Source organism: Medicago sativa, chromosome 6 (genome assembly GCF_051527215.1).
Source record: "Medicago sativa cultivar Bolivia chromosome 6, Bolivia_mono, whole genome shotgun sequence".
NCBI classification, from domain to species: Eukaryota; Viridiplantae; Streptophyta; class Magnoliopsida; order Fabales; family Fabaceae; genus Medicago; species Medicago sativa.
The window spans coordinates 21,815,174-21,841,388 of NC_140754.1; the positions used below are offsets into that span (position 1 = coordinate 21,815,174).

The 26,215-nt window shown below is 33.4% G+C and overlaps 2 protein-coding genes, 1 long non-coding RNA gene and 1 pseudogene across 4 annotated transcripts; all 4 read right to left on the reverse strand.

Annotated features, from left to right (window-relative positions):
* Nucleotides 1-496: 496 nt before the first annotated feature.
* Nucleotides 497-1,175, reverse strand: LOC146913692 (uncharacterized). Its single transcript, XM_085720968.1, has 2 exons — nt 913-1,175; nt 497-800 (listed from the first exon to the last, which is right to left on the reverse strand). The coding sequence occupies exons 1-2, from the start codon at nt 1,173-1,175 to the stop codon at nt 497-499; spliced, it is 567 nt and encodes a 188-aa protein (XP_085577094.1).
* An 8,729-nt stretch (nt 1,176-9,904) lies between these two features.
* Nucleotides 9,905-10,390, reverse strand: LOC146913693 (uncharacterized). Its single transcript, XM_085716925.1, has one exon. It carries the CDS (start codon nt 10,269-10,271, stop codon nt 10,095-10,097), a length of 177 nt encoding a protein of 58 aa, XP_085573051.1. The 5' UTR covers nt 10,272-10,390; the 3' UTR covers nt 9,905-10,094.
* Nucleotides 10,391-10,992: 602 nt separating this feature from the next.
* On the reverse strand, nt 10,993-12,322 carry LOC146913694 (uncharacterized). The gene is made up of 2 exons (XR_015013776.1): nt 12,211-12,322; nt 10,993-11,768 (listed from the first exon to the last, which is right to left on the reverse strand). It is a non-coding gene; the product is annotated as an uncharacterized LOC146913694 (long non-coding RNA).
* Nucleotides 12,323-18,369: 6,047 nt separating this feature from the next.
* Nucleotides 18,370-18,860, reverse strand: LOC146913695 (arabinogalactan protein 13 pseudogene; annotated as a pseudogene). The gene has a single exon (XR_015013777.1). The product of XR_015013777.1 is annotated as an arabinogalactan protein 13 pseudogene (transcript).
* Between the last annotated feature and the right edge of the window lie 7,355 nt (nt 18,861-26,215).

The following is a 26,215-nucleotide window of genomic DNA, read 5'->3' on the forward strand; positions in this document are numbered from 1 at the left end:
AATAGTAGAGTTAAAATTAGAGAGAAGGGATATGAAATGAAAAGCAAAGAAGAGAGGAGGAATGAATGAATGGAAAGTGAGTGTTGTGAGTGGCTCAATTTATAGACAAGCTAGAAACATTGAACATATTTTAAATAAACTTATAAACTGATTAACTATTATTAAAGAAACTTATTTTATTTTTCTTAGTTCACACGCCAAAGATGAATGTGAAAAAGTATGGTGTGCTTGTTTGTTAGAGATTCTCGCATAAATGATTTAATGGCTGAAGCACAAAAATGGAAAAGGTGAAATAGTAAATGAGAAAGATGAAATTGAATTAAGCTGAAGATGGAAACAACAGTTTTTTATTTTTTTTAAGAGACTAAAATGGGATATAATACCAAATCAACGTGACTCTCCTAGCACAAGGTGTACTAAGGAAGAGACAACAAAGTCAAAACATTATTTACAATATGAAAACTGTACAAGAAAAAAACTAGGAAAGAAATAACACTTAGCCTATGCCTAGTATGGTGTACGGATTAAGCCACCAACCATGGTAATTGAAGGGAAGAGTAGCAAATTTCACCTTCAACCACCTAAAAGTGAGAGGCTTAATCTTGTCAACCACCTGAATCACCGAGCTTTCTTTATCGTTAAAAAGTCTGTTATTTCTTTCTTTACAAATTTCCCAAACCGTAGCAAACCAAATGACCTGAGATATCGAACGACGCGTCTTTGCGATACCACCACTAACACTGAATTGATTATAGTGATCTGGCACCTGAGCAGGGGTGACCGCAGAAATACCAAGCCACCTATAGATAAAATGCCAAACGGATCCAAAAATATTACAATGTAAGAATAAATGATGGGAGGATTCAACCGAACCACACCCATCCATACACAACCTGGAATCATGATCAAAACCACCCCGACGATACAGATTGTCTTTTATAGGCAACCTGTCTCGAAATAACCGCAAAGCAAACAACACCACCTTCAGAGGGGGCATCCTTATGCCAAAGAGAGGAAACTTCCACCCGAGAGGCAAAATGAGGTTGGAGAGTTAGAAAATTATAGGCACTACGGACAGAGAAAACATTAGATGATTCCAATGTCCATAACCACCTATTTTCCTTGTCAACCTGCAAAATCACATTATGAAGCAGAATCAACAGTTCCCCCTCCATCTCCTCCCACGCAAACAACATCCGCCTCCACCCATGCCTCTCCCTCCTCACCCCAACCTAATTGACACATCAAAAACTGAAATCTCCTTAAACATCGAAAAATTAAATAACCTAGTGAACCTGACTCTAAACGACACCCCCCAATCCAAACATCCGACCAAAAAAGTGTATACTTCCCGTTACCAATGAAGCGGTTAGCATTAAAGCACATGGAAACAATAGTTAAAGAATAAATTCTTTGGCATGTGTTATTTTTGTTATGGATGTTTAATTGTCAGCCTTTAGATGAGGATTTATCAACGGTGGGGAATGCAACTCAGTGGATCATGGCCATGGAATGAAATGAATAGGATTGCACCTCCTTTTGGTAAAGAAATAAAGAACATGGGTTTTGGTAAAAAGAAAAAGAAAAAGGCTTTTATCAAATTATTCGAATTAAATATTTGTTTATTTACCACTATTATAAATACAAAGTGAATTGTTAGGACTTTGAGATTTATGTACATAGTATTTTTTTAAGAAGTCAAATTAACATATAAAAATTGAAACCGAAAGAAGCCAATTGAAAGAAAAATATATTATAAAGTTGTAAGTTAATATTATCAAGCAAACCTAAATAGGTCGTTATGTAGATAGTATTAATACAATTTTTTTGAAGAGAAGAAGCTTAAAGCATTTCATTAATCAATATGTGTTCAATACAATCTGGTATTTCATATAATAACTGGAAACTAGCTGACAATGTAGCCGCCTTAGCTAAAGCATGAGCTGCCTCATTTGCTTGTCTCCGTACAAACTCTACCTTAGAGTTTTCATAATAATTCCTAAAAAGAGATTGACAATTTTGAATGATATTTCCGAACTCAGTTGCATCATGATTTGTCGATAAGAACTTATCAACAACCTTTTTCGCATCCATCTCAAAATCCATCGGACCAAGATTAAGCTCGTGAACCCATTCTAGAGCAGATAATAAACCAAGAGCTTCTCCTATATGAACTTCACAAATCGGACTAAACCATTCAGTTTTAGCCAAGACAAACGTACCCGTGTCATCTCTTATACACATTCCTATACCAACCTTGTTTAAGTGCTTAGAGAAAGAGGCATCGATATTGCATTTATATCGACCTGCAGCTGGTTTCTTCCACTTTGAAGTGCCAGCGGTATTATGTATCTTTGACGGTTGTTGCTGATAGGATTTAGCTGCTCTCCAGTCTTGTAAAAGTATTTTTGCACGTTCCAGAACAATAACCTGCGCTTCAATCACATCATTCCAAACCTTGTTATTCCGTTGCTTCCAAATGCTCCAAAGAATGCAACAGAACAGCGCTGCCTCATCAGCATTTAACACCTGCAACAATTGGAAAATAACACTTGCACTATCCTGGCCTTGATTTATCACATTATTCGCAGTATTAAAGAAATCACACATGCTCCAAATATTGCAGCTACCAGGGCAACGAAAGAAAAGGTGAAGACTGTCTTCCTCCACCAGATTGCATAAAGCACAAGTCAGATCACAATTAACCCCTTTGTCTTTAATGCGTAAACGTGTTGGTAAAGTGTTTCGACAAACACGCCATATGAAATTTTTCACCTTGGGAGGAATTTTAAGCTTCCAGATCAGATCCCAGTGTCCTTGTGCCTTAAAATGATTCACATCAAGTAATTCTTGCATACACATTTTATATGCACTTCTGACAGAATACTCACCGTTGTTTTCCTTCGTCCAAACAAGCCTATCATCATGAACTGAGGGATACAAAGGCGTATTCACCACCTGATTCACTATATGTTGATCAAAAATAGAAAGTAAGAAAGAAACATTCCAAGCTTTAGCTTCCGGAATAATACAATCCGAAACTTTGAGATTATCAAAGGGTGTTGAACCGTGATTTTGAAGTGTAAGGTATCCATTACCAACAAGCCAGTTATTATTCCAAATTGGAATGGAGGACCCATCACCTATCTTCCACCTGCTTCCCGCTCTAAGAATGAATTTAGCATTACAAATACTTCTCCAGACAAAACTTGGATTATGCCCCAAGGAAGATTCAAAAAAATTACTATGCGGAAAGTATCTTGCTTTGTACATTCTAGCTATAAGTGTTTGAGGATTGGTCATAATTCTCCACCCCTGCTTACCAAGCATAGCAAGATTAAAAGTCCCTAAACTCTTGAATCCCATGCCTCCATCTTTTTTGTGCATAGATAATCTGTCCCATGACATCCAATGGATACCTTTATTTTGAGCTCCTGAATGACCCCACCAGAATGAATTCATCATCTTTTCAATCTCATCACAAAGAGATGACGGTAAAGTGAATAAACTCATAAAATATGTGGGAATAGACTGTAGAACAGATTTAATTAAAACTTCTCGACCTGCTTTGGAGAGACATTTACTGCTCCACGAGTTAATCTTCTTCCACACCCTATCCTTAATGAAATTAAAAGTTGCTTTCTTGCTTCTTCCTATCATAGATGGCAGACCAAGATACTTACCAGTGCCCAATACAGCTTGAACTCCAAGAATATTAGCTATACTATTATGATCCGCGGTCGAAACATTTCTGCTGCAAAAGATTTCTGATTTCTGGAGGTTAACTGCTTGACCTGATGCTTTTTCGTAAACTTCCAAAATTTGCTTCATTTTCTCAGCTTGATTCGTGTTTGCTCGAAAGAATAAAAAGCAGTCGTCCGCAAACAGTAAATGGGAAACAATTGGTGCCCTGGTACAAATCTTTACCCCATTAATATCTCCTCTAGCCTCTGCCTTCCTGATGAGAGCTGATAACCCTTCTGCACATATGATAAAGAGATAAGGTGAAAGACGGTCACCTTGTCTCAACCCTCTACCTGGTATAATCGGACCAGCACTAGTACCGTTAACAAGAACAGAATAATCAACAGTTTCGATGCACATCATAACCCAATTTATCCATCTATCAGAAAAACCCATTTTTATCATAACCCTTTTCAGATAACTCCAATCAATTCTGTCGTACGCTTTACTTATATCAAGCTTAAGAGCAACATCTCCCAATGTACCTTTGACTTTAGACTTCATATAATGAATGATCTCTATGGCTGCCATAGCATTATCTAGGATAGATCGACCCGGAACAAATGCAGATTGACTATCAGAAATGCACTTATTTAAGACAACTTTGAGACGATTTGCTAACACTTTGGCTACCACCTTATAAATCACATTACATAAGGCTATAGGTCTCCAGTCTTTCATAGAAGTTTGAGACTCACCCTTCGGAATAAGAGCTATGATAGTCGCATTGAGAGTTGGAGGGAAGCTACTTGTTTCTAACCATTGACAGCACTGGTGGAATAATTCTTCGCCACAAGATGCCCAAAATTTTTGGAAAAAACCAGGATTGAATCCGTCTGGCCCCGGACACTTATCTGCCTTCATGGAAAAAAGAGCTTCTTTAAATTCAGAAATCACAAAAGGTGCTGACAAGTTGTTGTTATCTTCAATGGAAATCGAAGCTTCAATAGCCTCAATGACCGGCTCGGTGTCACTAATCTGTTCCTGAAACAAATCAACAAAATAATTTCGAGCAACATCACACAATTGATTTTCATCAGTAATCCGGTTGTTATCTGGATCCAACAACGAATGAATTTTGTTAATTTTCCGTCTTGAAGAAGCCGCAACATGGAAGAACTTAGTATTAAGGTCTCCATCCCGTAACCAGTGAGTCTTCGCTCTTTGACGCCAAAAAGCATCCTCTTGAATTAACAGCTGAGTCATACGCCTCCTCAATTCATTAAACTGATGAATATTATCACTATCCACCTGACTCCTCATTCTATCAATTTTCTGGCGACAAGTATTTATTTCACGCTTCAAATTATGAAAATTGTTTCTGCTCCAGTCTGTGAGATCAGAAGCACAATATTCCAACTTATCAACAATCGGGCAAACTCCATAGGAACTCCACTTATCAGTGACGAAACTACTAAAGCCGGGATCAGCTAACCAGGCGTTCTCAAATCTGAACCGAGGCAACACTCTTCTGTTATTGGATATTGACTCACATGAGAGCATAATAGCGTAGTGATCCGAAGAAGGTGCTGGCAGATTCTCAAGAACTGCATCAGGGTACTGAATTTGCCAGTTTTCAGTAGCAAGAGCGCAATTAAGATGTTCCTCAACAGCTCTGGTGGTGCCAAGACTTTTAAACCATGTATAAAGGTAACCTTCTGTATGTACATCAGCCAGCCCAGAATCACAAACAGCATTTCTAAAACCATTGATAAGCCAATTCGCCCTTTCATTATTACCCTTCTTCTCATGAGGAGAAAGAATATCATTGAAGTCCCCTATTATACACCACGGTAAATTTGAAACATTTGCAAGTTGTCTCAAAAAATTCCATGCCTCCCGTCTTCTGCTATTATTAGGGAAACCATAATATCCAGTAAGACGCCACTTACCTTTATTAGTATCTGTTATCTCAGCATCTATGTGATTATTTGAGTAATTAGAAATTGAGCAGTTAACCGACGAATTCCAGTACAAAACAAGACCACCACTCTGACCTTGTTTATTCACAGTAAAACAGAAATCAAACCCCAAAACATACTTTAATTCCTCAGTTTTATTACTTTTAGAGATAGTTTCACAAAGATAGAGGATATCCGGTTTATAAACACGGACAAGGTATTTTAAACTAGGAATTGTACGGGGACTACCCAACCCCCTACAATTCCAACTAATTATTTTCATGGCTGCTGGCGGGGCTGATTTTCAGCCTCCGCCATTACAATTGTTTCAGTAAATAAAGGGTTGTTTTGCAGAGTTACAGAGTTCACTTCAGCAGCACTACCTTCATTCACATAGTCCAGCACCATATCACTTGCTTCCTGTTCAAGTACAGCCACCATGCTTGCATTATCTGCCTGAGTTGTACTGGGTCGAATTCTCTTTTTCACAGCAGGGCCAGATGCTTCTTTTGCTTTACCTTTACCTTCACATTGTGTATTTTGTGTCTGCACAACCTGTAAATCACGTGGGCCATCCCTTATCACCAATGGTCCAGCAGAAATGTGTCTTGTCAATACCGGTTTCTTCTTACTTGCGCACACCACCCGCCCTGGTTCAGAAGTTTGTCCAGCATCTCCTTCATTCAGCAGAGCCCCATCAGTTATGGAGAATTCAGAACTAGTCACTTGGTTGCAGCCAATCAATCTCAAGCTCCCATCATTTCCTGCTGAATTATTACCTGTATTCCCTGTTAGCATGAGAGTTGTTTGCTGATGTGTTGGGTTAGCATTAGTATTCAGAGAACTTGCAGAAGCACCTCCAGCATTAGCAGCAGCCATACCATTAACTAACCTTCTAATAGTGACTTGGTTTTGAATGTTTGTATTGTTCAGATTAAAAGGAACCCACTGACCTTCACCTCCCCCATTAGGACCAATAACACTTGTGACTAACCTGTGAAAAGTAAAGCCCCTACCACGTATGATTTTAACTCTTCCAAACAGGGCATGCTCGCTGGAAGGGCCCATCACCACCACATTGAAAGGACCTTCATTAACATCAGCAACGCCATTACTACTACCAGTACCTCGTCCAGCCATTCTACCACCACGCAACCATTTATTCACAGTTACACCCCCGCCAACAGAACGATTACTCGGATTCAAGAACTTGCCCCATAGTTGCACACCATCCACAAAACCAGGTTCTAGTCTCTTAGGACAATATTGATCAGTATGTCCCAAGATACCACATCAATAGAAAAATACACCAAGTTTCTCGTATTTAAATGACAGATTGACAGCATTACCATCTTCTTTCTCGAACACCATACATGTCTTCAGCGGCTCATTGACATTCAGGGCCACACGAATACGCATGTACATCCGCCAGGGTCCATAATAATTATTGATATCATATGAGACATAGCGCCCCATATGACATCCAACCAGATACGCCAGGTCCTCATGCATAAAACCAAAGGGGATATTAAATACCTGAGCCCATATTTCAACCTCATCTAGGACTGTGTCAGCAATAGCTTCACCAATGTTGACCTTCCTAAGCACCAGCAGAAAGCCATCAAACGTCCATGGCCCTTTTTGTAGGATTCTTTCCATATCCCATTGGTGATAAAATTGGAATATGAATTTGTTCTCTTCCACCTGATCAATGGTAACACCTTGGCCAGGACGCCAAAGTTTTGAAAGTCTCTCCTGCATGAATTGGAACCGCACCGGCTTGTCAGTCAACAGCTTCCCAACAACGCACAGCTCAAGCAAAGCCTCTTGAGACAAATCAGAGGATCCAGCTGAGGATGCATTTGGTGAATCATTAATATCAACATTGAAATTTTCCATGGTAAATGTGACACAACACACACAAACAACAGTGAACAGAAGTTGTATGAAAGTTGATTGCATGAGTTGAAAGTGATATTCTCTGAATTGTGAAGACCATTCCTTATAAAGCATCAGGTCGTTAACTCCATAAGGCTGAGCAATCCCAACAAATCTTCTTGGATTAAACTTACAGCATTGAAAAATCCCTCCAAATCTTCTTGGTTTCAGAAAATGTGAGAGCATTAAAGGAGAGTAATACTCTGATTCTAATGACATATCCTTGAAATTGGGATGCCAAATTTCAACGTCATATCTGTTGTAATGAATCATGTATCTTTGAATATTTGAAAATTTCGTAATGCCTAATTTCCCACCTTGAAAGCTCTGTTTGACTTTGGCCCAGATCCTATCTCCCATAATCCTATCATTAAGAGAGTTGGAAATTAGAATCATAGTGCCCAATATATGTCGCCCCCAATTGAACCATTCTACATCAAAATAATATCTTCTCATTAATATGATTTTGATACATAAAAGCCAAGGTAACAGCCAGATCTGAGGACTTGAAGGATAGAACATCAAACAAAATCAACGTACATGAAACTTAGCCCCATTCAGAATCGGGTCCAAACAAAAGGAACTCAAAGAAGGAAATCAGAGATCTTAAGAATCCGATCACAAATGAAACGGGACAGAACACCAACGACAGAATAGGAAATAAAAGATTAATGGAGACACAAAAACGATCAGATTGATTCAACAATCAACCGCATCGAGGAACAAGCACTCACAAGGTCAACGTTTAGTCAAAGGACAATCAGACGGAAACCCAGGAGAGAAAATTAGAGAAAAAATAATAATTAAGATTAATGTTGCATTCAAACCCATCAAATTTGCTGAATTTTTCAATCCCACAAAGCATCTTCATTGATCTAATTCAACCCAATGAGCCAGAGTTCAACACATTTATAAAGTAAATCCCATAACACTAAACTCTAATATATATCGTCCACAGGCATTGTCTAAATTTTCCACAAACAACACTAATATATAGTGTCTTTATCTTACATAACTTCACAAACTAAGTTCAAAGACCACAACGTAGCATTAAACATTTTTTGGGTTGGACCAAGGCGCATTCCATTTGTGCTCGGGTCTGATCCAGTATCCGAGAGCAGGCGACATCATACAATGGATATGTCATAAATCCCAAAGGATAATAGTGCGGACCATCATATCCTAACTATCTAGTCTGAATCCAATGCAAGAGGACCCCCCAAATGGTCATACATGTCCCTCAGGGTCGACAACTGTACATGTGAAGACTTGACAACGAAAATCTCACTTATTTATTATATAAACATGTGCTTAGCATTGGGCCAGGTATCACCTTCTTAACCAATTTTAAGTCGCACACTCTATTTATTGAACCCCTCACTAACATGGGCGCCGGAGCACGTGCATGTACTCCCCCCCCCCCCCCCCCCCCCCCCCCGGTGGAGGACTCAAGGCGGCCTGTGACGGACGACGAAATTAGTTTCCAAATTCACAACCAATCCTCTCTATAAGTTGCATTGTCAATTAGTTTCTCCATTCCCAAATTTCCATCTTACTCTTAATTTAACTCTAAGAACGAACACCACGCTAAACAAAACTAGGATTATTGGCCAAACAAGCCCCTATAAAATCACTTCAAAAAATATTTGGCTTTAAAGACATGTGTTGATTTAGCTTCCGCTTCATTGATCTTGATAAACGATTAATCTATTTCCCGCCCCTTACTTCAGCCACCCACATACAAAGAAAAAATTAAAAATAAAATTGAAAAATATTGGTAAAAAGGAATCCAATAGAACACCTCATTTAAAGGTTAAAGAAATCTTTATTTATAATTATGAATAATCTTTTTCACATCCATAAGGCTTTTACCAATAATGGTGAGGAAAGTTATGGTATAAAATATTTGGATGGGTGTCAACAACAACTTTTTAATATATATTTTTTAACACACTATTTTTTACTGATTAATATTCATATGAACTCCACCAAATTATATGGATCTAATACATTTTTTGAGACAACTATGAATTTTAACCGATGAGAAAATGTTGAAATGAATATTAAAAAGTTTGTTAGTATTATTATAAAATTTTACCTTGGGATTTCCCGTCCCATAATGCAAAAATTCTGAATTTTATATTCAATCTTCCCTTTCTTTCCAAAGCCTACTCTACTTCATTTCAATTGCACATGTTCATTATTAGATTTGGATAGGAAATTGAAATAAATAAGCCTCTTAACTGCATAAGCAAGAAGAAAGAAGAGAAAAGAAAAATACATTGCAACCAAAGAAAATGAATTCATGAATCCAAAAAAAATCACAATAATATTACATAATCCATTTCAAATTGCTTCAATGTGTTACATATAAAAAGTAAAGTGAGGAATCAAAGTGTTACATAAGAATATGAATCATATTCATAATTTAATACACAACAACAATATAAACCAATCCTCTAAATAATTGTTATGGTAAATAAGCATGTGGTTATTTCATTGATCATAAATTTAGAAAAGAAGTCCAAAAACAAGAGCAACAAAGGAAGCAATTATTGTTGGCACAAAGAGAATAGTAGCAAATGATGTAGGACTTAGAGCTGGTGCATCTGCAGCTGAAACATTTGATGCAACTATCAACATGGCCACCACCGTGCCAAAAACTTGAATCATCTTCAATGCCTCCATTTCTGAAAATTTTCTTTGAAATTTTATTTCTTTTCTTTTGAGGAAAGAAATTGAGAGGAATGGGTAGGCAAAGACAAGGATAGGTAGTGGATGAATATTAAGTGTATGTCTCTGTGACTTTATATAGTTGTTGCAAGTGAAGAGGAAAATTATATAAAACCAATGTTTTGTGATTATTTAATTTTTAATGAGCAACTTAGGCTGCCCTAACTTTTTGTTTTCGAGGTTTTAAAGGATGCCAATTGGCTTCTTGATGGGAGAGGAAACAAGTTTTGGTGGTCTTTTAACTCTAATTCTCTATAAGCTAAAGTTTTTTCACATAATTTCTCTTTAACAAAGGAAATTCTATTCGAGACACTACTCCATATCTACATTCGAATCTTAAATCATTATGTTGCGAGAGACTAGCTACTTTCGCTAGACCAAACTATAGTCTTTTTTTGAATTTGAAATGAAAATTATTTTTGCCCATAAGCTTAAATTTGGTTAAGATTCTTTAACTCCTTCCAAAATATATTGTGGCTGGTTGATATTTGGGGCTTATTCTTACCAGAAACTTTGCCAACTTGGTAAGGCCAAGAACTTACAGGAAACTTTGCCAACTTTGTAAGGCTAAGTTGTAAAAATTAATTATAAACTCAAGGATTAATTACACATGCATAGGAGACAGACGGACAACAAACACGTCCAAACTTGAATTACATAAACAGTCGAGTGGATGTTATCTTTCAAAAGTCAGCTTTTGTAAACATTAACCAATACAAATTTGTAGATATAATAATCACAAACATGAGATTCACCAAAACAACACTAACACTCTCAATCATCTCGTTGATGGCAGATGAATCTCAATACAAATCTATTGTACTGTTTTAAATGGAAGCGGTGCAATAAACATCCCATCTTGAATAACACCAAGGTAGGATACAAGCTGCAACACACACCAAAATAACAGTCCTTTTAAGGTCAACTGAGTATCTTACCACCATACAAATGGTCTAGAGTGATAGTTTTATTTAGGTAGATCTCATGTTTTAGTTGAAAATAACATTGGAGCAAAATATCACGACTTGACAAATTTGAGGTTTATATCCATGCACAAGAAATTTCTAGACTTAAAGTGAGAGTACCCCATAAGAACTCAAGAGAGAACTCAAACGAGAGAGCTAAAGACAAGAAAGAAAAGTTCAACTAAATCATGGAACAACTTGAAAAGATAGATGTTTTAAAGAAGGAACTATGCAAAACTTGTAAAAGGCTCTATTCATGTGTATTTTTCTCTACATAGGCTTTAGATGAAGGAGATGTTAACGGCAAGCTGGTTGCAGCATTCCAACGTTGTTCATTCCTTGTCAATAAAACATTTAACTAAAAATCTGTTAATTCAAAAAAAAAAATTGAAACAAGAGTATCCGGAAAGTGCATGCATAGTATAATAACTCAAATGAAAGTGTTTTACCTCATTATTATCCATGTCCATCGTTCCTTTTCCATCAACTACACAAACATAGAGAAGCTTCTTTAAATTCTAAATCAAAACAAAATATGATAACTGGTATACAAGAAAACTCCAAAAGATATAAAGCGTAAGAGGAATAATGCACAAATGTCATTGCAGTTTTTACTTAAGTTACAATATGTCCATGGCATTAATCCTTTTCTTTGTTCATTTTATTGGGAAGATATGTTTTGTTGCAAAATCATTTTTTGTTGGACTGTTGCATGGTTAGGTCGTTGTAAATTGTAATAGTTAAATGATGTAATTCAACCAACAAGTCCCGCAAAAAATAGTCTACATTTAGAGATAAAAAAAATGTATGAATAACGTTTTTCTGTTTCCAAAATATAGACTCTATAACTTTTGCGGATCCTAGTTGAAAGAATTTCATTGCATTGAACTAATATAATAGAGAACGAGAATTTGTGTGAGAGTGTTTACAAGCATTTGGATGTTTTTGAGAGTATTTCTTATGATATTTCATCAACATAATAGTTACGATAGTGTTTGGCAGTGAGGATGAACAAGGGGAGAAAGAGAACAAAAGAAGAGAGGAGGGATGGATGAATGGAGAGTGAGAGCTGTGATAGTCTCAATTTATAGACAAGAAATATATTTTAAAGAAACTCATAAATTAATTATTAAAGAAACTTATTTTATTTTATAATCTTTGATATATTAAGCAAAGGTCAAAAAACTTTATGCATCTTCTTTCTTACTACACACCTAAAGAGGGTACAAGAGCATCCACAATGGTAGTTCCCTAATAAGGACTCCTTAAATGGACCCACATGACACATCACTTATTTATAATTTTTTTAATAAAAGTACCTCTTAAGGACTCAATGACTCCAATGACAATACACTAATAAGGACTCAAATGAAAAGTATTTAAATATGTCCCAATATCCTTACATATTAAACAAAAATAGTTTATCTATTACTCATTTATACAAGTAGGACCAAGTAGTACACATTTTATTACTTCTTTATGCAAGTGGGACTAAATAGTACACATTTTATTAATTTTTTAAACGTGAGTCCCGTTAGTTACCTAGGAGAGAGAAGGTTCTTATATAGTTGTTTGTTCCTTAACGGGAACTCATTTTTTCTTCCTCCAATGGAGGGTCCTTAACGGGGAGTGGTCCTTGTTAAGTAAGGACCCCCCATTGAAGATGCTCTTAGATGTAATGGTTGAATCACAAAAATAGAAAAGGTGAAAAAGTAAATTAGAAAAATGAGATTGGACTAAGTTGAAGATGGAAAACAACCGTTGAAGAAAATATTCTTTGGCACATTTTGTTGTTGTTGTTGTGTGGTGATTGGTTAAAACAAGGATTAATCAAACTTTTACAGTCTTGCTTACTTTTGGAGATTATTACGGATTGCTAATTAAATGTTAAGAACTCTCCTTATAATATTTTTTTTTTTGAAACGGCTCTCCTTATAATATTTAATGTTACAATTCTTCATTTTATCTCATATCAATCACAATAGCATCAATCATACAGTTTGACATCAACTTTAAGACTTGATGATTAGTCATATACTCATATATATAGCCGTTTTAGCTAAATCGTGAGCAGTAACCTTAACTTGCTTCCCAGTAAACTTCACAATCTAGTTTGACCATAATTGTTTCATAAAGCTTAACTTTAGTCACAATTGCTCATAGTAGACAAAATAGTTATCCTGACAAATTAAGAAGGTGATCATGTATTTTTAAGAGTTACTAAACCATTTTCAGATCATTTGTCGCGTAGGCCTTATGGCCTACTAGTTGACATTACCTCCTTCTATGTTAGCTTTGCAAGATGTAATTCTTTTGTCTATGCTTAAAAAATACATTTTTTTTATCCATCTCAAACGTTGCATCAAGAGTCAATTCATTTGAAACTGAATTCTACTTGCAGATCAATAATGAGTCAAATTATGGACCAAAGCTTAAAACATCGAGGAATAAGACAAACTCCTTAGTAAAATTTGTTTGGGAAGTCATCTATCGAAGAAGCTACATGGGAAGTGGAGTCTGAGGTTTTAGAATAGTCGCACTCGTTTTATTACATAAATGGTGCATTTATAGGAAAAAATTCACTAAAGGATGAGAAGGGCGTAACACCCCTCATTATTAAAAATAGGACTTACATGTTTATTTTTTTATTTTTTATTTTTGGTACAGACTTAGATGTTTATTTTATTCTTCAATTCTATTACTACCCAATTACTTTATCTATAGCATTAAGACCAAATGATGACACTAAATATATCATTTGTATTGTACTAATAGTGTGGTTATCATCAAAACATAATATAGAGACATTGTTTAATGAACCTACGTGTCTAGCATAAGTGACATCACTTGCTGCTGAAAAAAAAATTGCAGCGATTTACAATGACTTTTTTTTTTTTTTTTTAACTTTCCCAACAAATTTAAAACTTTGACTTCAACTGTTGTCTCTGTAAAAAATATCATTTATCTAATAGTACCACCACCTAGAGCCTGAGTGGGGAAAAATACATGTAACATATTAATCTTTTGCGAGTTCAGCAACATTAATGGTTCCTTGATTAATTGAGGGTTTTTTTTTTATTGAATTTCCGTTCACTTATTTGATTTCTCAGCGTATTATCAATTTTGGCAAGTCAGAATAACTCTTGCATATCAAATTGGATGTGATATGAGAGCAGCCTTAACCTCATTTACCAATGATTATTTTTATCCAAAGGCACTTATCGTGTAAACATGAGATTCACCAAAATAACACCATCACTCTCGACCATGTTTGAGATGGAACGATTTTCGATTAGCTTTGAAAGGGTTGCAAGTTTTGGCATACGCTACGACCAACATTCCATCTTAGATAGCTTCAAGGTAGGATATTGGATGTATCCGACGTCAACCATACGACTCTCTCAAATCCAGTGAAAATGTTATCATTACAATAAATGGGGAGAGTGTTAGTGCGATCTTAGCAATCTTTGCTTACTCTGTAAACACTTTTGGAGTAAAATATCATGTCTCGACGGATTTGAGTTTTTCCTCTCAAATCATATACGGTTTTATGCACAATAGTTGTTTGAACTTACTTAAAATGCAAAATACCATAAGAACTCAAGAGAGAACTCAAATGAGAGAGCCGAAAGCCAAAAAAGAAGCCCTCAACAAAAATAAAAAACAACTCGCAAAAATAGATGTTTCAAAGAAGAAACTACACCAAAATTGCAAAAGGCTATGTCCAAATGAAAGAGTTTTGACAGCATTATTGGGTCCATTTCTTTTCTAGTAACTAAACAAAAATGGAGAAGCTTCTGAAATGTTAAATCAAAACCAAATAGGATCCCTTATATAAATGAAAATTCCAAAAGATATACAACATAACATAAAAGAGGAATAATGCACAAATGTCATTGCAGTTATAAGTTATTACCTTAGCTAAATCCTTATTTTCTCTTTGCATAAATGGCAGAATATAATGTAGGTGACTACTTAACCCGTTTTACTGGAAAGATATAGAAATAATTTAATTCTAAAAGCTTCTTTCAGCTTAACTCAAAAATCAGCTTATTAGTGAAGGATTTCCCCAGTCATTATTGCATAGGTAATTTAACCATATATTGAGACAATGTGTGATCTTAACCAAATGTCATGAATGGAAACAAGATTATGTGCAAAGTTAATCAATTAGTAAAGAATATGTCAGCAAATTTCGATAAACTACAGTTTTAAAAGGAAATTATAGCAAATAGGAAATAAATAGAAAGTTCAACAAACTTGAGAGACACAAGATGTGAACATGGTCTTAAACTAAGAGAATTAACTTGATATATGTTTATTTGATGTGTGTCGGCTTACAAGTTTCGTCTAGTTGGACTCTTCCAAAATGGCATGTAGGGATAGTTCAAATAATGTAATTTATCCGACCAATTTCACTGAAATAATCTACATTTAGAGATGAAAAAAAAATGCTATTAATGCATTTTTATATCTCCAAGATGTAGACTCTATTTTCCAGTGAGAAAAGGTCTGACAAATTTCATCGCTTTGAACTAATATAATCTATACAATATTAATTCATCTCTTCCCCCTAAGAGCTAGGTAACTTCCAAGATCTAGCTAATAAGATATTGTCTAAGAGTGTCGTTTATGAGCATCTAAATGTTTTTTTAAGAGTGTTTCAAAATGGCATGTAGGGATATTTGAGAGTTAAAATTAGAGAGAAGGGATATGAAATGAAAGGCAAAGAAGAGAGGAGAAATGAATGAATGGAAAGTGAGGGTTGTGAGTGACTCAATTTATAGACAAGCTAGAAATAAGAAACATATTTTAAACAAACTTATAAAAAAAAAATTGAGATTGAAGAAACTTACAAATTAATTATTAAAGAAACTTATTTTATTTTTCTTATTCACACGCCAAAGATGAATGCGAAAAGTATGGTGTGCTTGTTTGTTAGAGATGAAGCACAAAAATGGAAAAGGTGAAAAAGTAAATGAGAAAGATGAAATTGAATTAAGCTGAAGATGGAAACAACAGTTGAAGAAAAAATTATTTGCAATGTGTAATTTGGTCATGGAATGAAATGAATAGGATTGCAAAGTTGATTAAATGAAAAACAAATTGACACCGAAATAAAGAACAGGGGTTTTGGTACAAAGAGAAAGGCTTTTATCGAATTATTCGAATTAAATATTTGTGTATTTACCACTATTATAAAGTGAATTATTATGATTTTGGGAGTTATGTACTTAGTATTTTTTTCAGAAGTCAAATTAACATATCGAAAGAAGTCAATTGAAAAAAAATATATTATAAAGTTGTAAGTCAATATCATTGGACCAACCTAAATAAGTTGTTATGTAGATAATATTAATACAATTGATTGGTGTTAAAATTAGAGAGAAAAAAAATTTAAAAAAAATGTCCATGTGAGCATAGCTCAGTGGTAGGGACATAAATTGTTATATGCAGGGGCCGGGGTTCGAACCCCGGACACCCCACTTATTCACCTTAAAAACGGTGAACTCTAGCTACTAGGCTACTTGACCAAAAAAAAAATTAGAGAAAAAATAATTAAGATTAATATTGCACATTTATAAAGTAAATCCCATAACACTAGACACTAGTAATATATAGTGTCTTTATCTTACATAACTTCACAAACTAAGTTCAGACCACAACGTAGCATTAAACATTTTTCGGGTTTGGCCAAGGAGCATTCCGTTTGGGCTCGGGTCAGATCTAATATGCGAGAGCAGGCGACATCATACGATGGATATGTCATAAATCCCAAAGGATAATAGTCCGGACCAACATATCCTAACCGTCCAGTCCTGATCCAATGCAAGAGGACCACCCAAATGGTCACACATGTCCCTCAGGGTCAACAATTGTACAGATGAAGGCTTGACAACGAAAATCCTACTTATTCATTATATAAACTTGTGCTTAGCATTGGGCCACGTATCACCTTGTTAACCTATTTTAAGTCGCACACTCTATCTATTGAACCCCTCACTAACATGGGCGCCGGAGCACGTGCATGTACCCCCCACCCACCCACCCCACCCCACCCCCTCCTCCGGTGGAGAAGGCCTCAAGGCGGTCTGTGATGGACAACGAAAGCTCAATAACAACATATCTCAATCCAACAAGTCATCTTCTCAGATCTAACTGGATCAAACATGAACATAACTTGTCTTTAAGTTGAGGGATTGAGTTATTTAGTCTAAAAAATTAGTGTTCGTCAATTTAACCATGACTTATAAGATTTAGTCAGTATTATAAATAGGAAAAAAAAGAGTTGGAATTTAAGACTCAGGCCTTTCAGTTTCAGAGGGCTTGGCAAACTAACCCACCTTAACGACTCTAGCGGAAAAACAACCTCGTGTCGTCCTCTAAAGAAAAAATTCCGCTTTTTGAGGAATTTTAGTTTTCAAATTCACAACCAATCCTCTTTAAAAGTTGCATTGTCAATTAGTTTCTCCATTCCCAAATTTCCATCTTACTCTTAGTTTAACTCTAAGAATGAACACCACGCTAAACAAAACTAGGATTATTGCCCAAACGAGCCCCTATAAAATCACTTCGAAAAATATTTGGCTTTAAAGACATGCATTTGTTTAGCATCCGCTTCATTGATCTTGATAAACGAATTGATCTATTTCCCACCCCTTACTTCAGCCACCCACATACAAAGAAAAAATTAAAAAAAAAAAATTTGAAAAATATTGGTAAAAAGGAATCCAATGGAACACCTCATTTAAAGGTTAAAGAAATCTTTCCCCTAAAAAAAAGTTAAAGAAATCTTTATTTATAAATCTGAATAATCTTTCTCACATCCCTAAAGGCTTTATCAATATAATGGTGAGGAAAGTGGTATAAAATATTTGGATGAGTGTCAACAACAACTTTTTAATATATATATTTTTAACACACTATTTTTTACTGATTAATATTTTTATGAACTCCACCAAATTATATGGATCTCATACATTTTTTGAGACAACCATGAATTTTAACCGATAAAAAAAATGTTGAAATGAATATTAAAAAGTTTGTTAGTATTATTATAAAATTTTACCTTGGGATTTCCCGTCCCATAATGCAAAAATTCTGAATTTTATATCACAATAATAATATTACATAATCCATTTCAAATTGCTTCAATGTGTTACATATAAAAAGTAAAGTGAGGAATCAAAGTGTTACATAAGAATATAAATCATATTCATAATTGAATACACATGCAACAACATAAACCAATCCTCTAAAGAATTGTTATGGTAAATAAGCATATTGTTATTTCATTGTTCATCAAATCAGAAAAGAAGTCCAAAAAGAAGAGCAACAAAGGAAGCAAGTATTGTTGGCACAAAGAGAGTAGTAGCATCAGATGTTGGACTTGGAGCTGGTGCATCTGCAGCTGAAACACTTGATGGTGCCATCAACATGGCCACTACCACCATAGCAAAAATTTGATTCATCTTCAATGCCTCCATTTCTAAAATAAAATCTAGGAAAATTTTCTTTCTTTTCTTGTGAGAGGAATGGGTAGGCAAAGACAAGGATAGGTGGTGGATGAATATTAAGTGTATGCCTCTGTGACTTTATATAGTTGTTGCAAGAAACTAGGAAAATGATATAAAACCAATTTTTGTGATTATTTAATTGTTAATGGGCAAGTTAGGCTGCCCTAACTTTTTGTTTTCGAGGATTTCAAAGATGCCAATTGGCTTCTTGATGGGAGAGGAAACAAGTTTTGATGGTCTTATTTTTTTCCATTTTAGAAAAGATATATTGTAATAGACTTTTAAATAAACTCTCAAATTCACTACACAAAAATTTTATTTGAGAGACTTTAGTATTAAAAATAGAGCATCTCTAATGGTAAACTTTATCAATGGTTATTTTGTGAAACGTCAAGGTTGAGTTGTTTGAAGAAAATTCTTTTAATCGCACTCTTTCATCTTTTCACCTTTTTAGAATTGAGAAAAATACAGTTATTGCAAGTTGTCCAACTCCAATGGAAATTTGGCAAAATACTCTCATTTCCAAACTACACGCCAAAATTATGCATACTAAAGTTGATCTTAGACACTTTTCATTGTCGAAATTTAAATCTTAGATTGTTATGTTATGAGAATCTAGCTACTTCTGCTAGATCGAACTCCATTAAACTAAAGTCTTTTTTGAATTTGATATTAGAATGATTTTCGCTCATATGCTTAAATTTGTTTAAGATTCTTTAACTCCTCTCCAAAATTGAATTATATAAATAGACGAGTGCATGTTATATTTCAAAACTCAAAGATTAAAGTTATATTAAGTACGTAAATTTATAGATGAAGAGAGTATTATATTAATTTTTTAAAATTTTAACTTGACATTCTATACACACAAGTGCAAAGATTAATTCATGTATTCTTAAAGTTAAATTCAAACTATGGATATCTGATTAAGCTGAAAAACATTATTTATCATATCATTTAAATGCTTATATGAATTTTTTGAAGAGGTAAATGTTTATATTGATGTTTAATTAATAAAATGTTTAGATATAGGTTTTTGCTGCAAATATATTTTAAAAAAGTTTATGAGATAGTTTCCGGTCAGCTACAGCTGCCCGGTTGGTTGTTGAACAGAGTGTTTCTTGGGCTTTTCGATGGTGTACAGTTGTCACTACAATTTGCAGGCCCACTATTTTCAAAAAAAATTAAAAAAAAATTACATTTTTAATTTTTAAAATGTACTTTATCTTTTGCCATAATTTTTAAATATTTCTTGAGAGTAAAATGCATTAGTTAAAAAATGAAGTCAATTTTATTGCATCGATTAGGTTTTTATTTTTTTAAAAATTTATGTTGGAAATTTTGTATTTATTGCGGTCTGTGTGCCTAGTCGCCTAATTGTGATATTTGGGTTGTCTCGTATTGGCTTTTCTTTGTGTTGGTTTTGAAGGGATTTAGCCTTACATCAGATAAAAATGACTTTTGATAAGTGTTTATAAGTGGGGTTAATCCTCACCTCATAAGTCGGTTTTGTAAAAATAAGTTAGACCCCAAATTTCAAAGAGTTACATCCAATCTAAGTCTCGTTAGACAAAAATAAATACTCGTTTTATAAATCACTCTTATTTTGAACAAGAAAAGAAGAAATCACTCTTTTAATTCCTCGAAAGAAACGAGAGCTTATCTATAAAGACTTGATTATGAATTTTTTTCTTTAGACGTGTCACACATTAAATATAGATACTTATCTCGGTCTAAGATACAAATTTTGATTCGTCGAATTGTACGAGTCTAGTTTATTCCCCAAAACTCGGTGTATGTTGGTTAATATCACCAATTCTAGAAGTATGTGTTTTATTCTTCTAAAACACATGTTTATTTAAAGAGTACTTCATATGTTCTTTTTTAATTAGTTTAAGTTTTCATATTTGGTGGTTGAACCCTTTTGCTTGTTTGGATATCGGCTAATTCTATGTTTCAGTATGTGTGTGGTTACCTATCTTGTGTTGTAAACTCTTGAGATCTTTTTGAAACTCCTTATGCCAATCATTCTTTGGTGTTAATATTAATTCCAATTTTACTTATTAAAAAAAAATTGTACTCGTATATCAAAAGTAACGATATTTATTAGTTGTTTTGATACCTGTAAAAAACTAGACTCTTAAAAAGGGACAGAGTATATTGTTGGCAAACATTGTATTGCTGTCATTACATGCATATTTTTTTTGTACAACCATTATGCATAAGATAGAATAGATATACAGATAATTAAGTACTAATGACAAAAATATTATTATTTGTTATTTAGGTTTTGAGACTTTTGTTATCTGGACTCATAGATTCTTCCAATTGCATGTATCTGAATACAAGTATATTTTCGATAACTTTTATGTCACAACAAACTAATCCCAATAATTTATTCCACCTTGTTTGCCAAGTGGTTCATGATGATTGATTTTGTTGTAAACTTCGTGATGATTGAATAATTGCAGAATATTTTTGTTGGCAAAAGTTTAACTAAATAATATTAGTAATTTTTTTATATATAATTGATATATACTATATCACTATCAAACTTTTTACACTAATAGCACATAATATGAGAATATTTGTAAATATATTTTAATTTTTAAAAATCATAATAAGTTGATATGATGATGTAATTTGATTAATGTGTGTAAAACTCAACACTTTTTTTATTAAAAAAACATAAGAAAATTTTTGCATAAATTTTTTAACGTTGAATATTTTTTATGTCAGCTAACTAATCATTAACTTACTCTCTTGTGGTAGCCATGTGATTCATGATGATTGAGCACATGCAGAATATACTTTTTGTTGAGAAAATTTACATGTTACAAAAGAAATTAGAAAAATATTTCTTAAACTGATCCTGTACTTTATCAATATAATAATTTTTTTTAAAGTATTTTTAAGGCTAAGAGATTGCAATAAAAAAAACTATGGTGACAGATTATAAATTATTTTTATATCAAAATAATAATATGCACTCCATATGGATAATGAGAGAAGAGAACTTGATGAAATACAAGAAACAACAGGACAATAATGCAGAGATATAAAATCAAGGAATATTATGGGTAAATTAGTGATAATGGAAAAAGTTGGTTAATAGATAAAGGGAAAAGATTATTTCATTTTGAAATAATTTTTTTCCTCTAAAATTATAATATTAGACAATACAAAATATAAATTTGATAAAATTATAGACTTAAAACAAAGTTTAGGTCAAGAAAAGGTCTACTAAGGGTAAGACATTATCTCCTAACAATATTGTGCAACACCATATTCATCAACAAGCTAGACAACATGAGGTTGCACAAACTCTACACCTTATCTTTTGCCTAAAAAAACATAGTTAAGGCCAAATTCAATGCTTTTATTTGAAATAGATAGATAGATTGTATGTTTTCGAAATTTGGTGATGATAGTGGATTTGAAGAGAAAAATTGTAATTAAAGTAAGATTCTTGATAAGACAGAGCATAAATAAGGAGATGGATGAAAGTTGAAGATGTCTACTATCTGCAAGAAAGAATTAATGTTTAAATTATAGTTCCTTTTCAAATTTTCTACTAATCCCTATCAAACTCAAAAGTTGAGAATCTAGTTAGAGAGAACTTCTTTAACCATGTTCTAAAAGTTGAGAATCTTCTTGGAGAAAACTTCAAAACCTAATTTTTAAAGTGTTGTTTGAAGTAAAATGGTTTCTTTAGGGGACGTTTGTTTCACGAACTATTTTTTTTTCATAGGAACAACATATCCAGAAATATAAAGACGGAAATTTTATTCTTAAGTTTTTCTTTTAAAAAAAACTGTTTGGCACACTCTTGAATATTCTTAGGAAAATTGAAAGTCATTTTCTTTTTTAAAAAAAAAAAGTATGCAGAATTTTATGGAACCCACTTTTCCATCATTTAACTTAGGGAATAATTTCATGAAAATGTTGGAAGTTATGAAATGTTATTTCATTTCTAGAAACCTTGATACCTAGGAATAAAAACTACTCAATCTTGTAACAAACATTAGTATACTCATTCCATACTTATATATTTACAGGAATGTAAATCTTAAACTTAAAACATACTTACAGGAATGTAAATCTTAAACTTAAAACATACTTCCCTTTTAAGTTTACACATTTCTAAAAAGGTTGAAATCCTTCAAGGTTTGTGCAAAAATATCGTTAAGAAAAGGTAAAGTTCATTAACTTCGTTAATAAACTAAGAACCCTCTTGACTTATTTTTTTTTTTATATAGTATAAAACTCTTACTTATCTAGATTCAAGTAAATAGGCAAAAAAAAAAAAAAAGTAAGGGAAATAAGGTGCACATAATAAGGGAAATAAGGTGAATAGTTGTGTTATTTTGATACACAAACTGAAGCTCAAATTCCAACAATAAATTTGATGGTTAACATGATTTGAATATTTGGTTAATCGGTTTTAATATATGGTTAATGAATATAACAAGATGTTACAACCCATTCATTAATCATCTATTGAGCACAATTAATTACTACCTCCGTCCCTAATTATAAGACCCTCTTGGAAGAAAAAAAATTGTCTCCTTTTATAAGACATCTTTGGTATTTTCAAGTACATTAATTATTTCTTTACCAACATACCCTTATTTATTTTGCATCTTTTTCTTCAATCAACAATAAATATTATGTTGAAAACATAAATTAACTCTCTCTTAAGGATAAAATTGTAAAAACAATAGTAATTATATACTACAATCAACTTTCTTAATCTCCATAATTTTTACAAAAGGCTCCTATATTTAGGGACGGATGTAGTATGATTTTAAATGTTATTAACGTGATTTTTTTTCCCTCAAAAAAAAAAATTAACGTGAATTTTTTTTATACCAGTAAGAGTAAATTACACTCACCTTCCCTCAAAGATACTTGAATTACACTCACTTCCCCTCTTATGTTAAAATATACACTTCCCTCCCCTCTAATTCAAATTGTATTAGAAAATATTTCACTGCCCTCCCCCTAAGAGAAGCTTGAATTACATTCCCCTCGCCTCTTAAGTTAAAATCTACACTTTAATCCCTCAATATTTTTTTTATTTCTAATAATCTAGCAAAAATATAATAATCTAACATACTTTGGAAAAGGAAAAAAAAAACATTGCAGGTCTATTTTAATATAATCAAAATTTGAAAACATATTTTTTCCTATTTTTTATTGACAATTTCATTAACATATAGTTTTAAACCCTAATATAAAATATGAAACAACCCAAAATAAAATTAAAATATGTGAAAAATTACTAAAGACAATAAAATATGGTTATTTAAAAGTTAATTTTATACTCTAAAGTATAAAATTAATAGCAAAATATTTAAATTTAATTATCACTGACATTTAAATTATAAAGAAATGAATTTATTTTTCTTAAATGGTGGTTCAAAATTAATATATATCATAAACATATTTATTTAAGTTAAAATAGATTAAAGTGTAGTGCATATTTAATTATTAAGGGAGGGGGTTGTAATTCAAGCATCTTATGGGGGAGGGGAGTGTAAATTTTTCTTTTCAAGGGAGGGGAGTGTATATTTTAACATAAGAGGGGAGGGGTGTGTAATTCAGGCATCTTTGAGGGGAGAGGAGTGTAATTTACTCTACTAGTAATAAGGACCACAGGGAGGACATAAATGTATTAATTATTTATATTGTATTCAAATATATATATGAAGGGAGGGGAGTGTATATTATAACATAAGAAGGGAGGGGTGTGTAATTCAGGCATCTTTGAGGGGAGGGGAGTGTAATTTACTCTACTAGTAATAAGGACCATAGGGAGGACATAAATGTATTAATTATTTATATTGTATTCAAATATATATGATATTGATTATAACTATAATTTGTTTTTAACATACCCTTGAAAATCATGGTTACTAATAACGTTGAACATTATTTTGTCAAAAAAAATAACGTTGAAAATTATGGTTATAATCCCTTCCTCACACTTTGCTCCATCCACCTCATCTAACGAGAGGCCATTTTCTCTGCCTAAAAGCCCTAAACTTAGGTTGACCAACGACCATGATCCTTGAGCCCATGATCCACAATTGGGCTTTGTTCATCACATTTTCGCTCAATGCACCCTTCAATTGCTCATAATTTTAAGAAAAATATATACATCGAAATTTAGGATTCCGTTGGATTTTACTCACAAAAAATATTAATCAGAAATTACAATCCTATTGATTGAACAATTTATGAGGCTTATTGAACAATCACCCACATTTTCTCAGACACTTGAACGATGGGTTTATAAATTGATATGAAAATAAGATATGCTATTAATTGATTGGATGAAAGCTACATAGCAAACCAAACTACATAGATATCATTATGTTGACCATGATCAAATTTATATTAAACATTTATGGGTTCATCTAAGTGGAAGATTGAATCACTATGGCATTTAAGCGGCCATCTAAGAAAGGGAAACAAATTTGATGTGTGGTTAAGAGGGGTAAAGATCAGTAGACGAGTATGTCAAAAAAAAAATTAATTAAATGTGTATATTCATTTATGAAAAATAAAAAAATATGTAAGGAACATAAACCTAATCCAGCAAAACCAAGAAAACAACAAAATGAATTGGGCGAATAGAATTTTGTATATCAAAAAGAAATCACACAAATTTGGCAAGGTTAAGCACAAGAGGGAAGAAAGGGAAAAATGGTTTCTCTTGGGATCAATCCCACGACCAAGATACAAAAAATGAAACCCCCCCCCCCCCCCCCCCCCCCCCCGCTCTCTCTCTCTCTCTCTATAGCAAGAGGTTATTAAAGAACCAAGTAAGTTGTCTGATTTGAGGATTATTGTCCTAATGTGAAAATTATTATTTTGGCTAAAATATGTTTTTTGTCCCTGCAAAAAAAAAATGAAATTCATCCCTGCAATTTTTTTTCCCTAGGCCCACTTTCTTGCTTATCTAGCTGGTTTTTGCATAGATGACATTTGCTGACTGTACATAAACCGTACACATGGCATTTATGATGATTTTTTTTTGTTAATTATAATTTTAATATTTAGGAGTTGTGTTTCCTCTTCTTCATCCTCTCGTCGCCGTCTCTCTCCAGCATCCCTCTTCCTCTCATCGCCGCCAAATCATGAGGAAGAACCAAAACCACTATCTCGTCCTCCTTTCTTCTTCGGCAAAAAAACAAAATCAACAACCCATTATCCATTCTTTCTTCTTCACAAACAAACAACCAGCAACCAATGTAGATCGATCAACAAATCTCTCTCTCTCTCTCTCTCTGGTTCATGCTTTGAACAACAAAAGAAAATTTGGAACAAAAATAACAACAAAGAAGGCAATGACAAATAGAGATAGGGTGGAATCTTATAGGTGTCTTGACTTACTCTAAATATTTTTCTA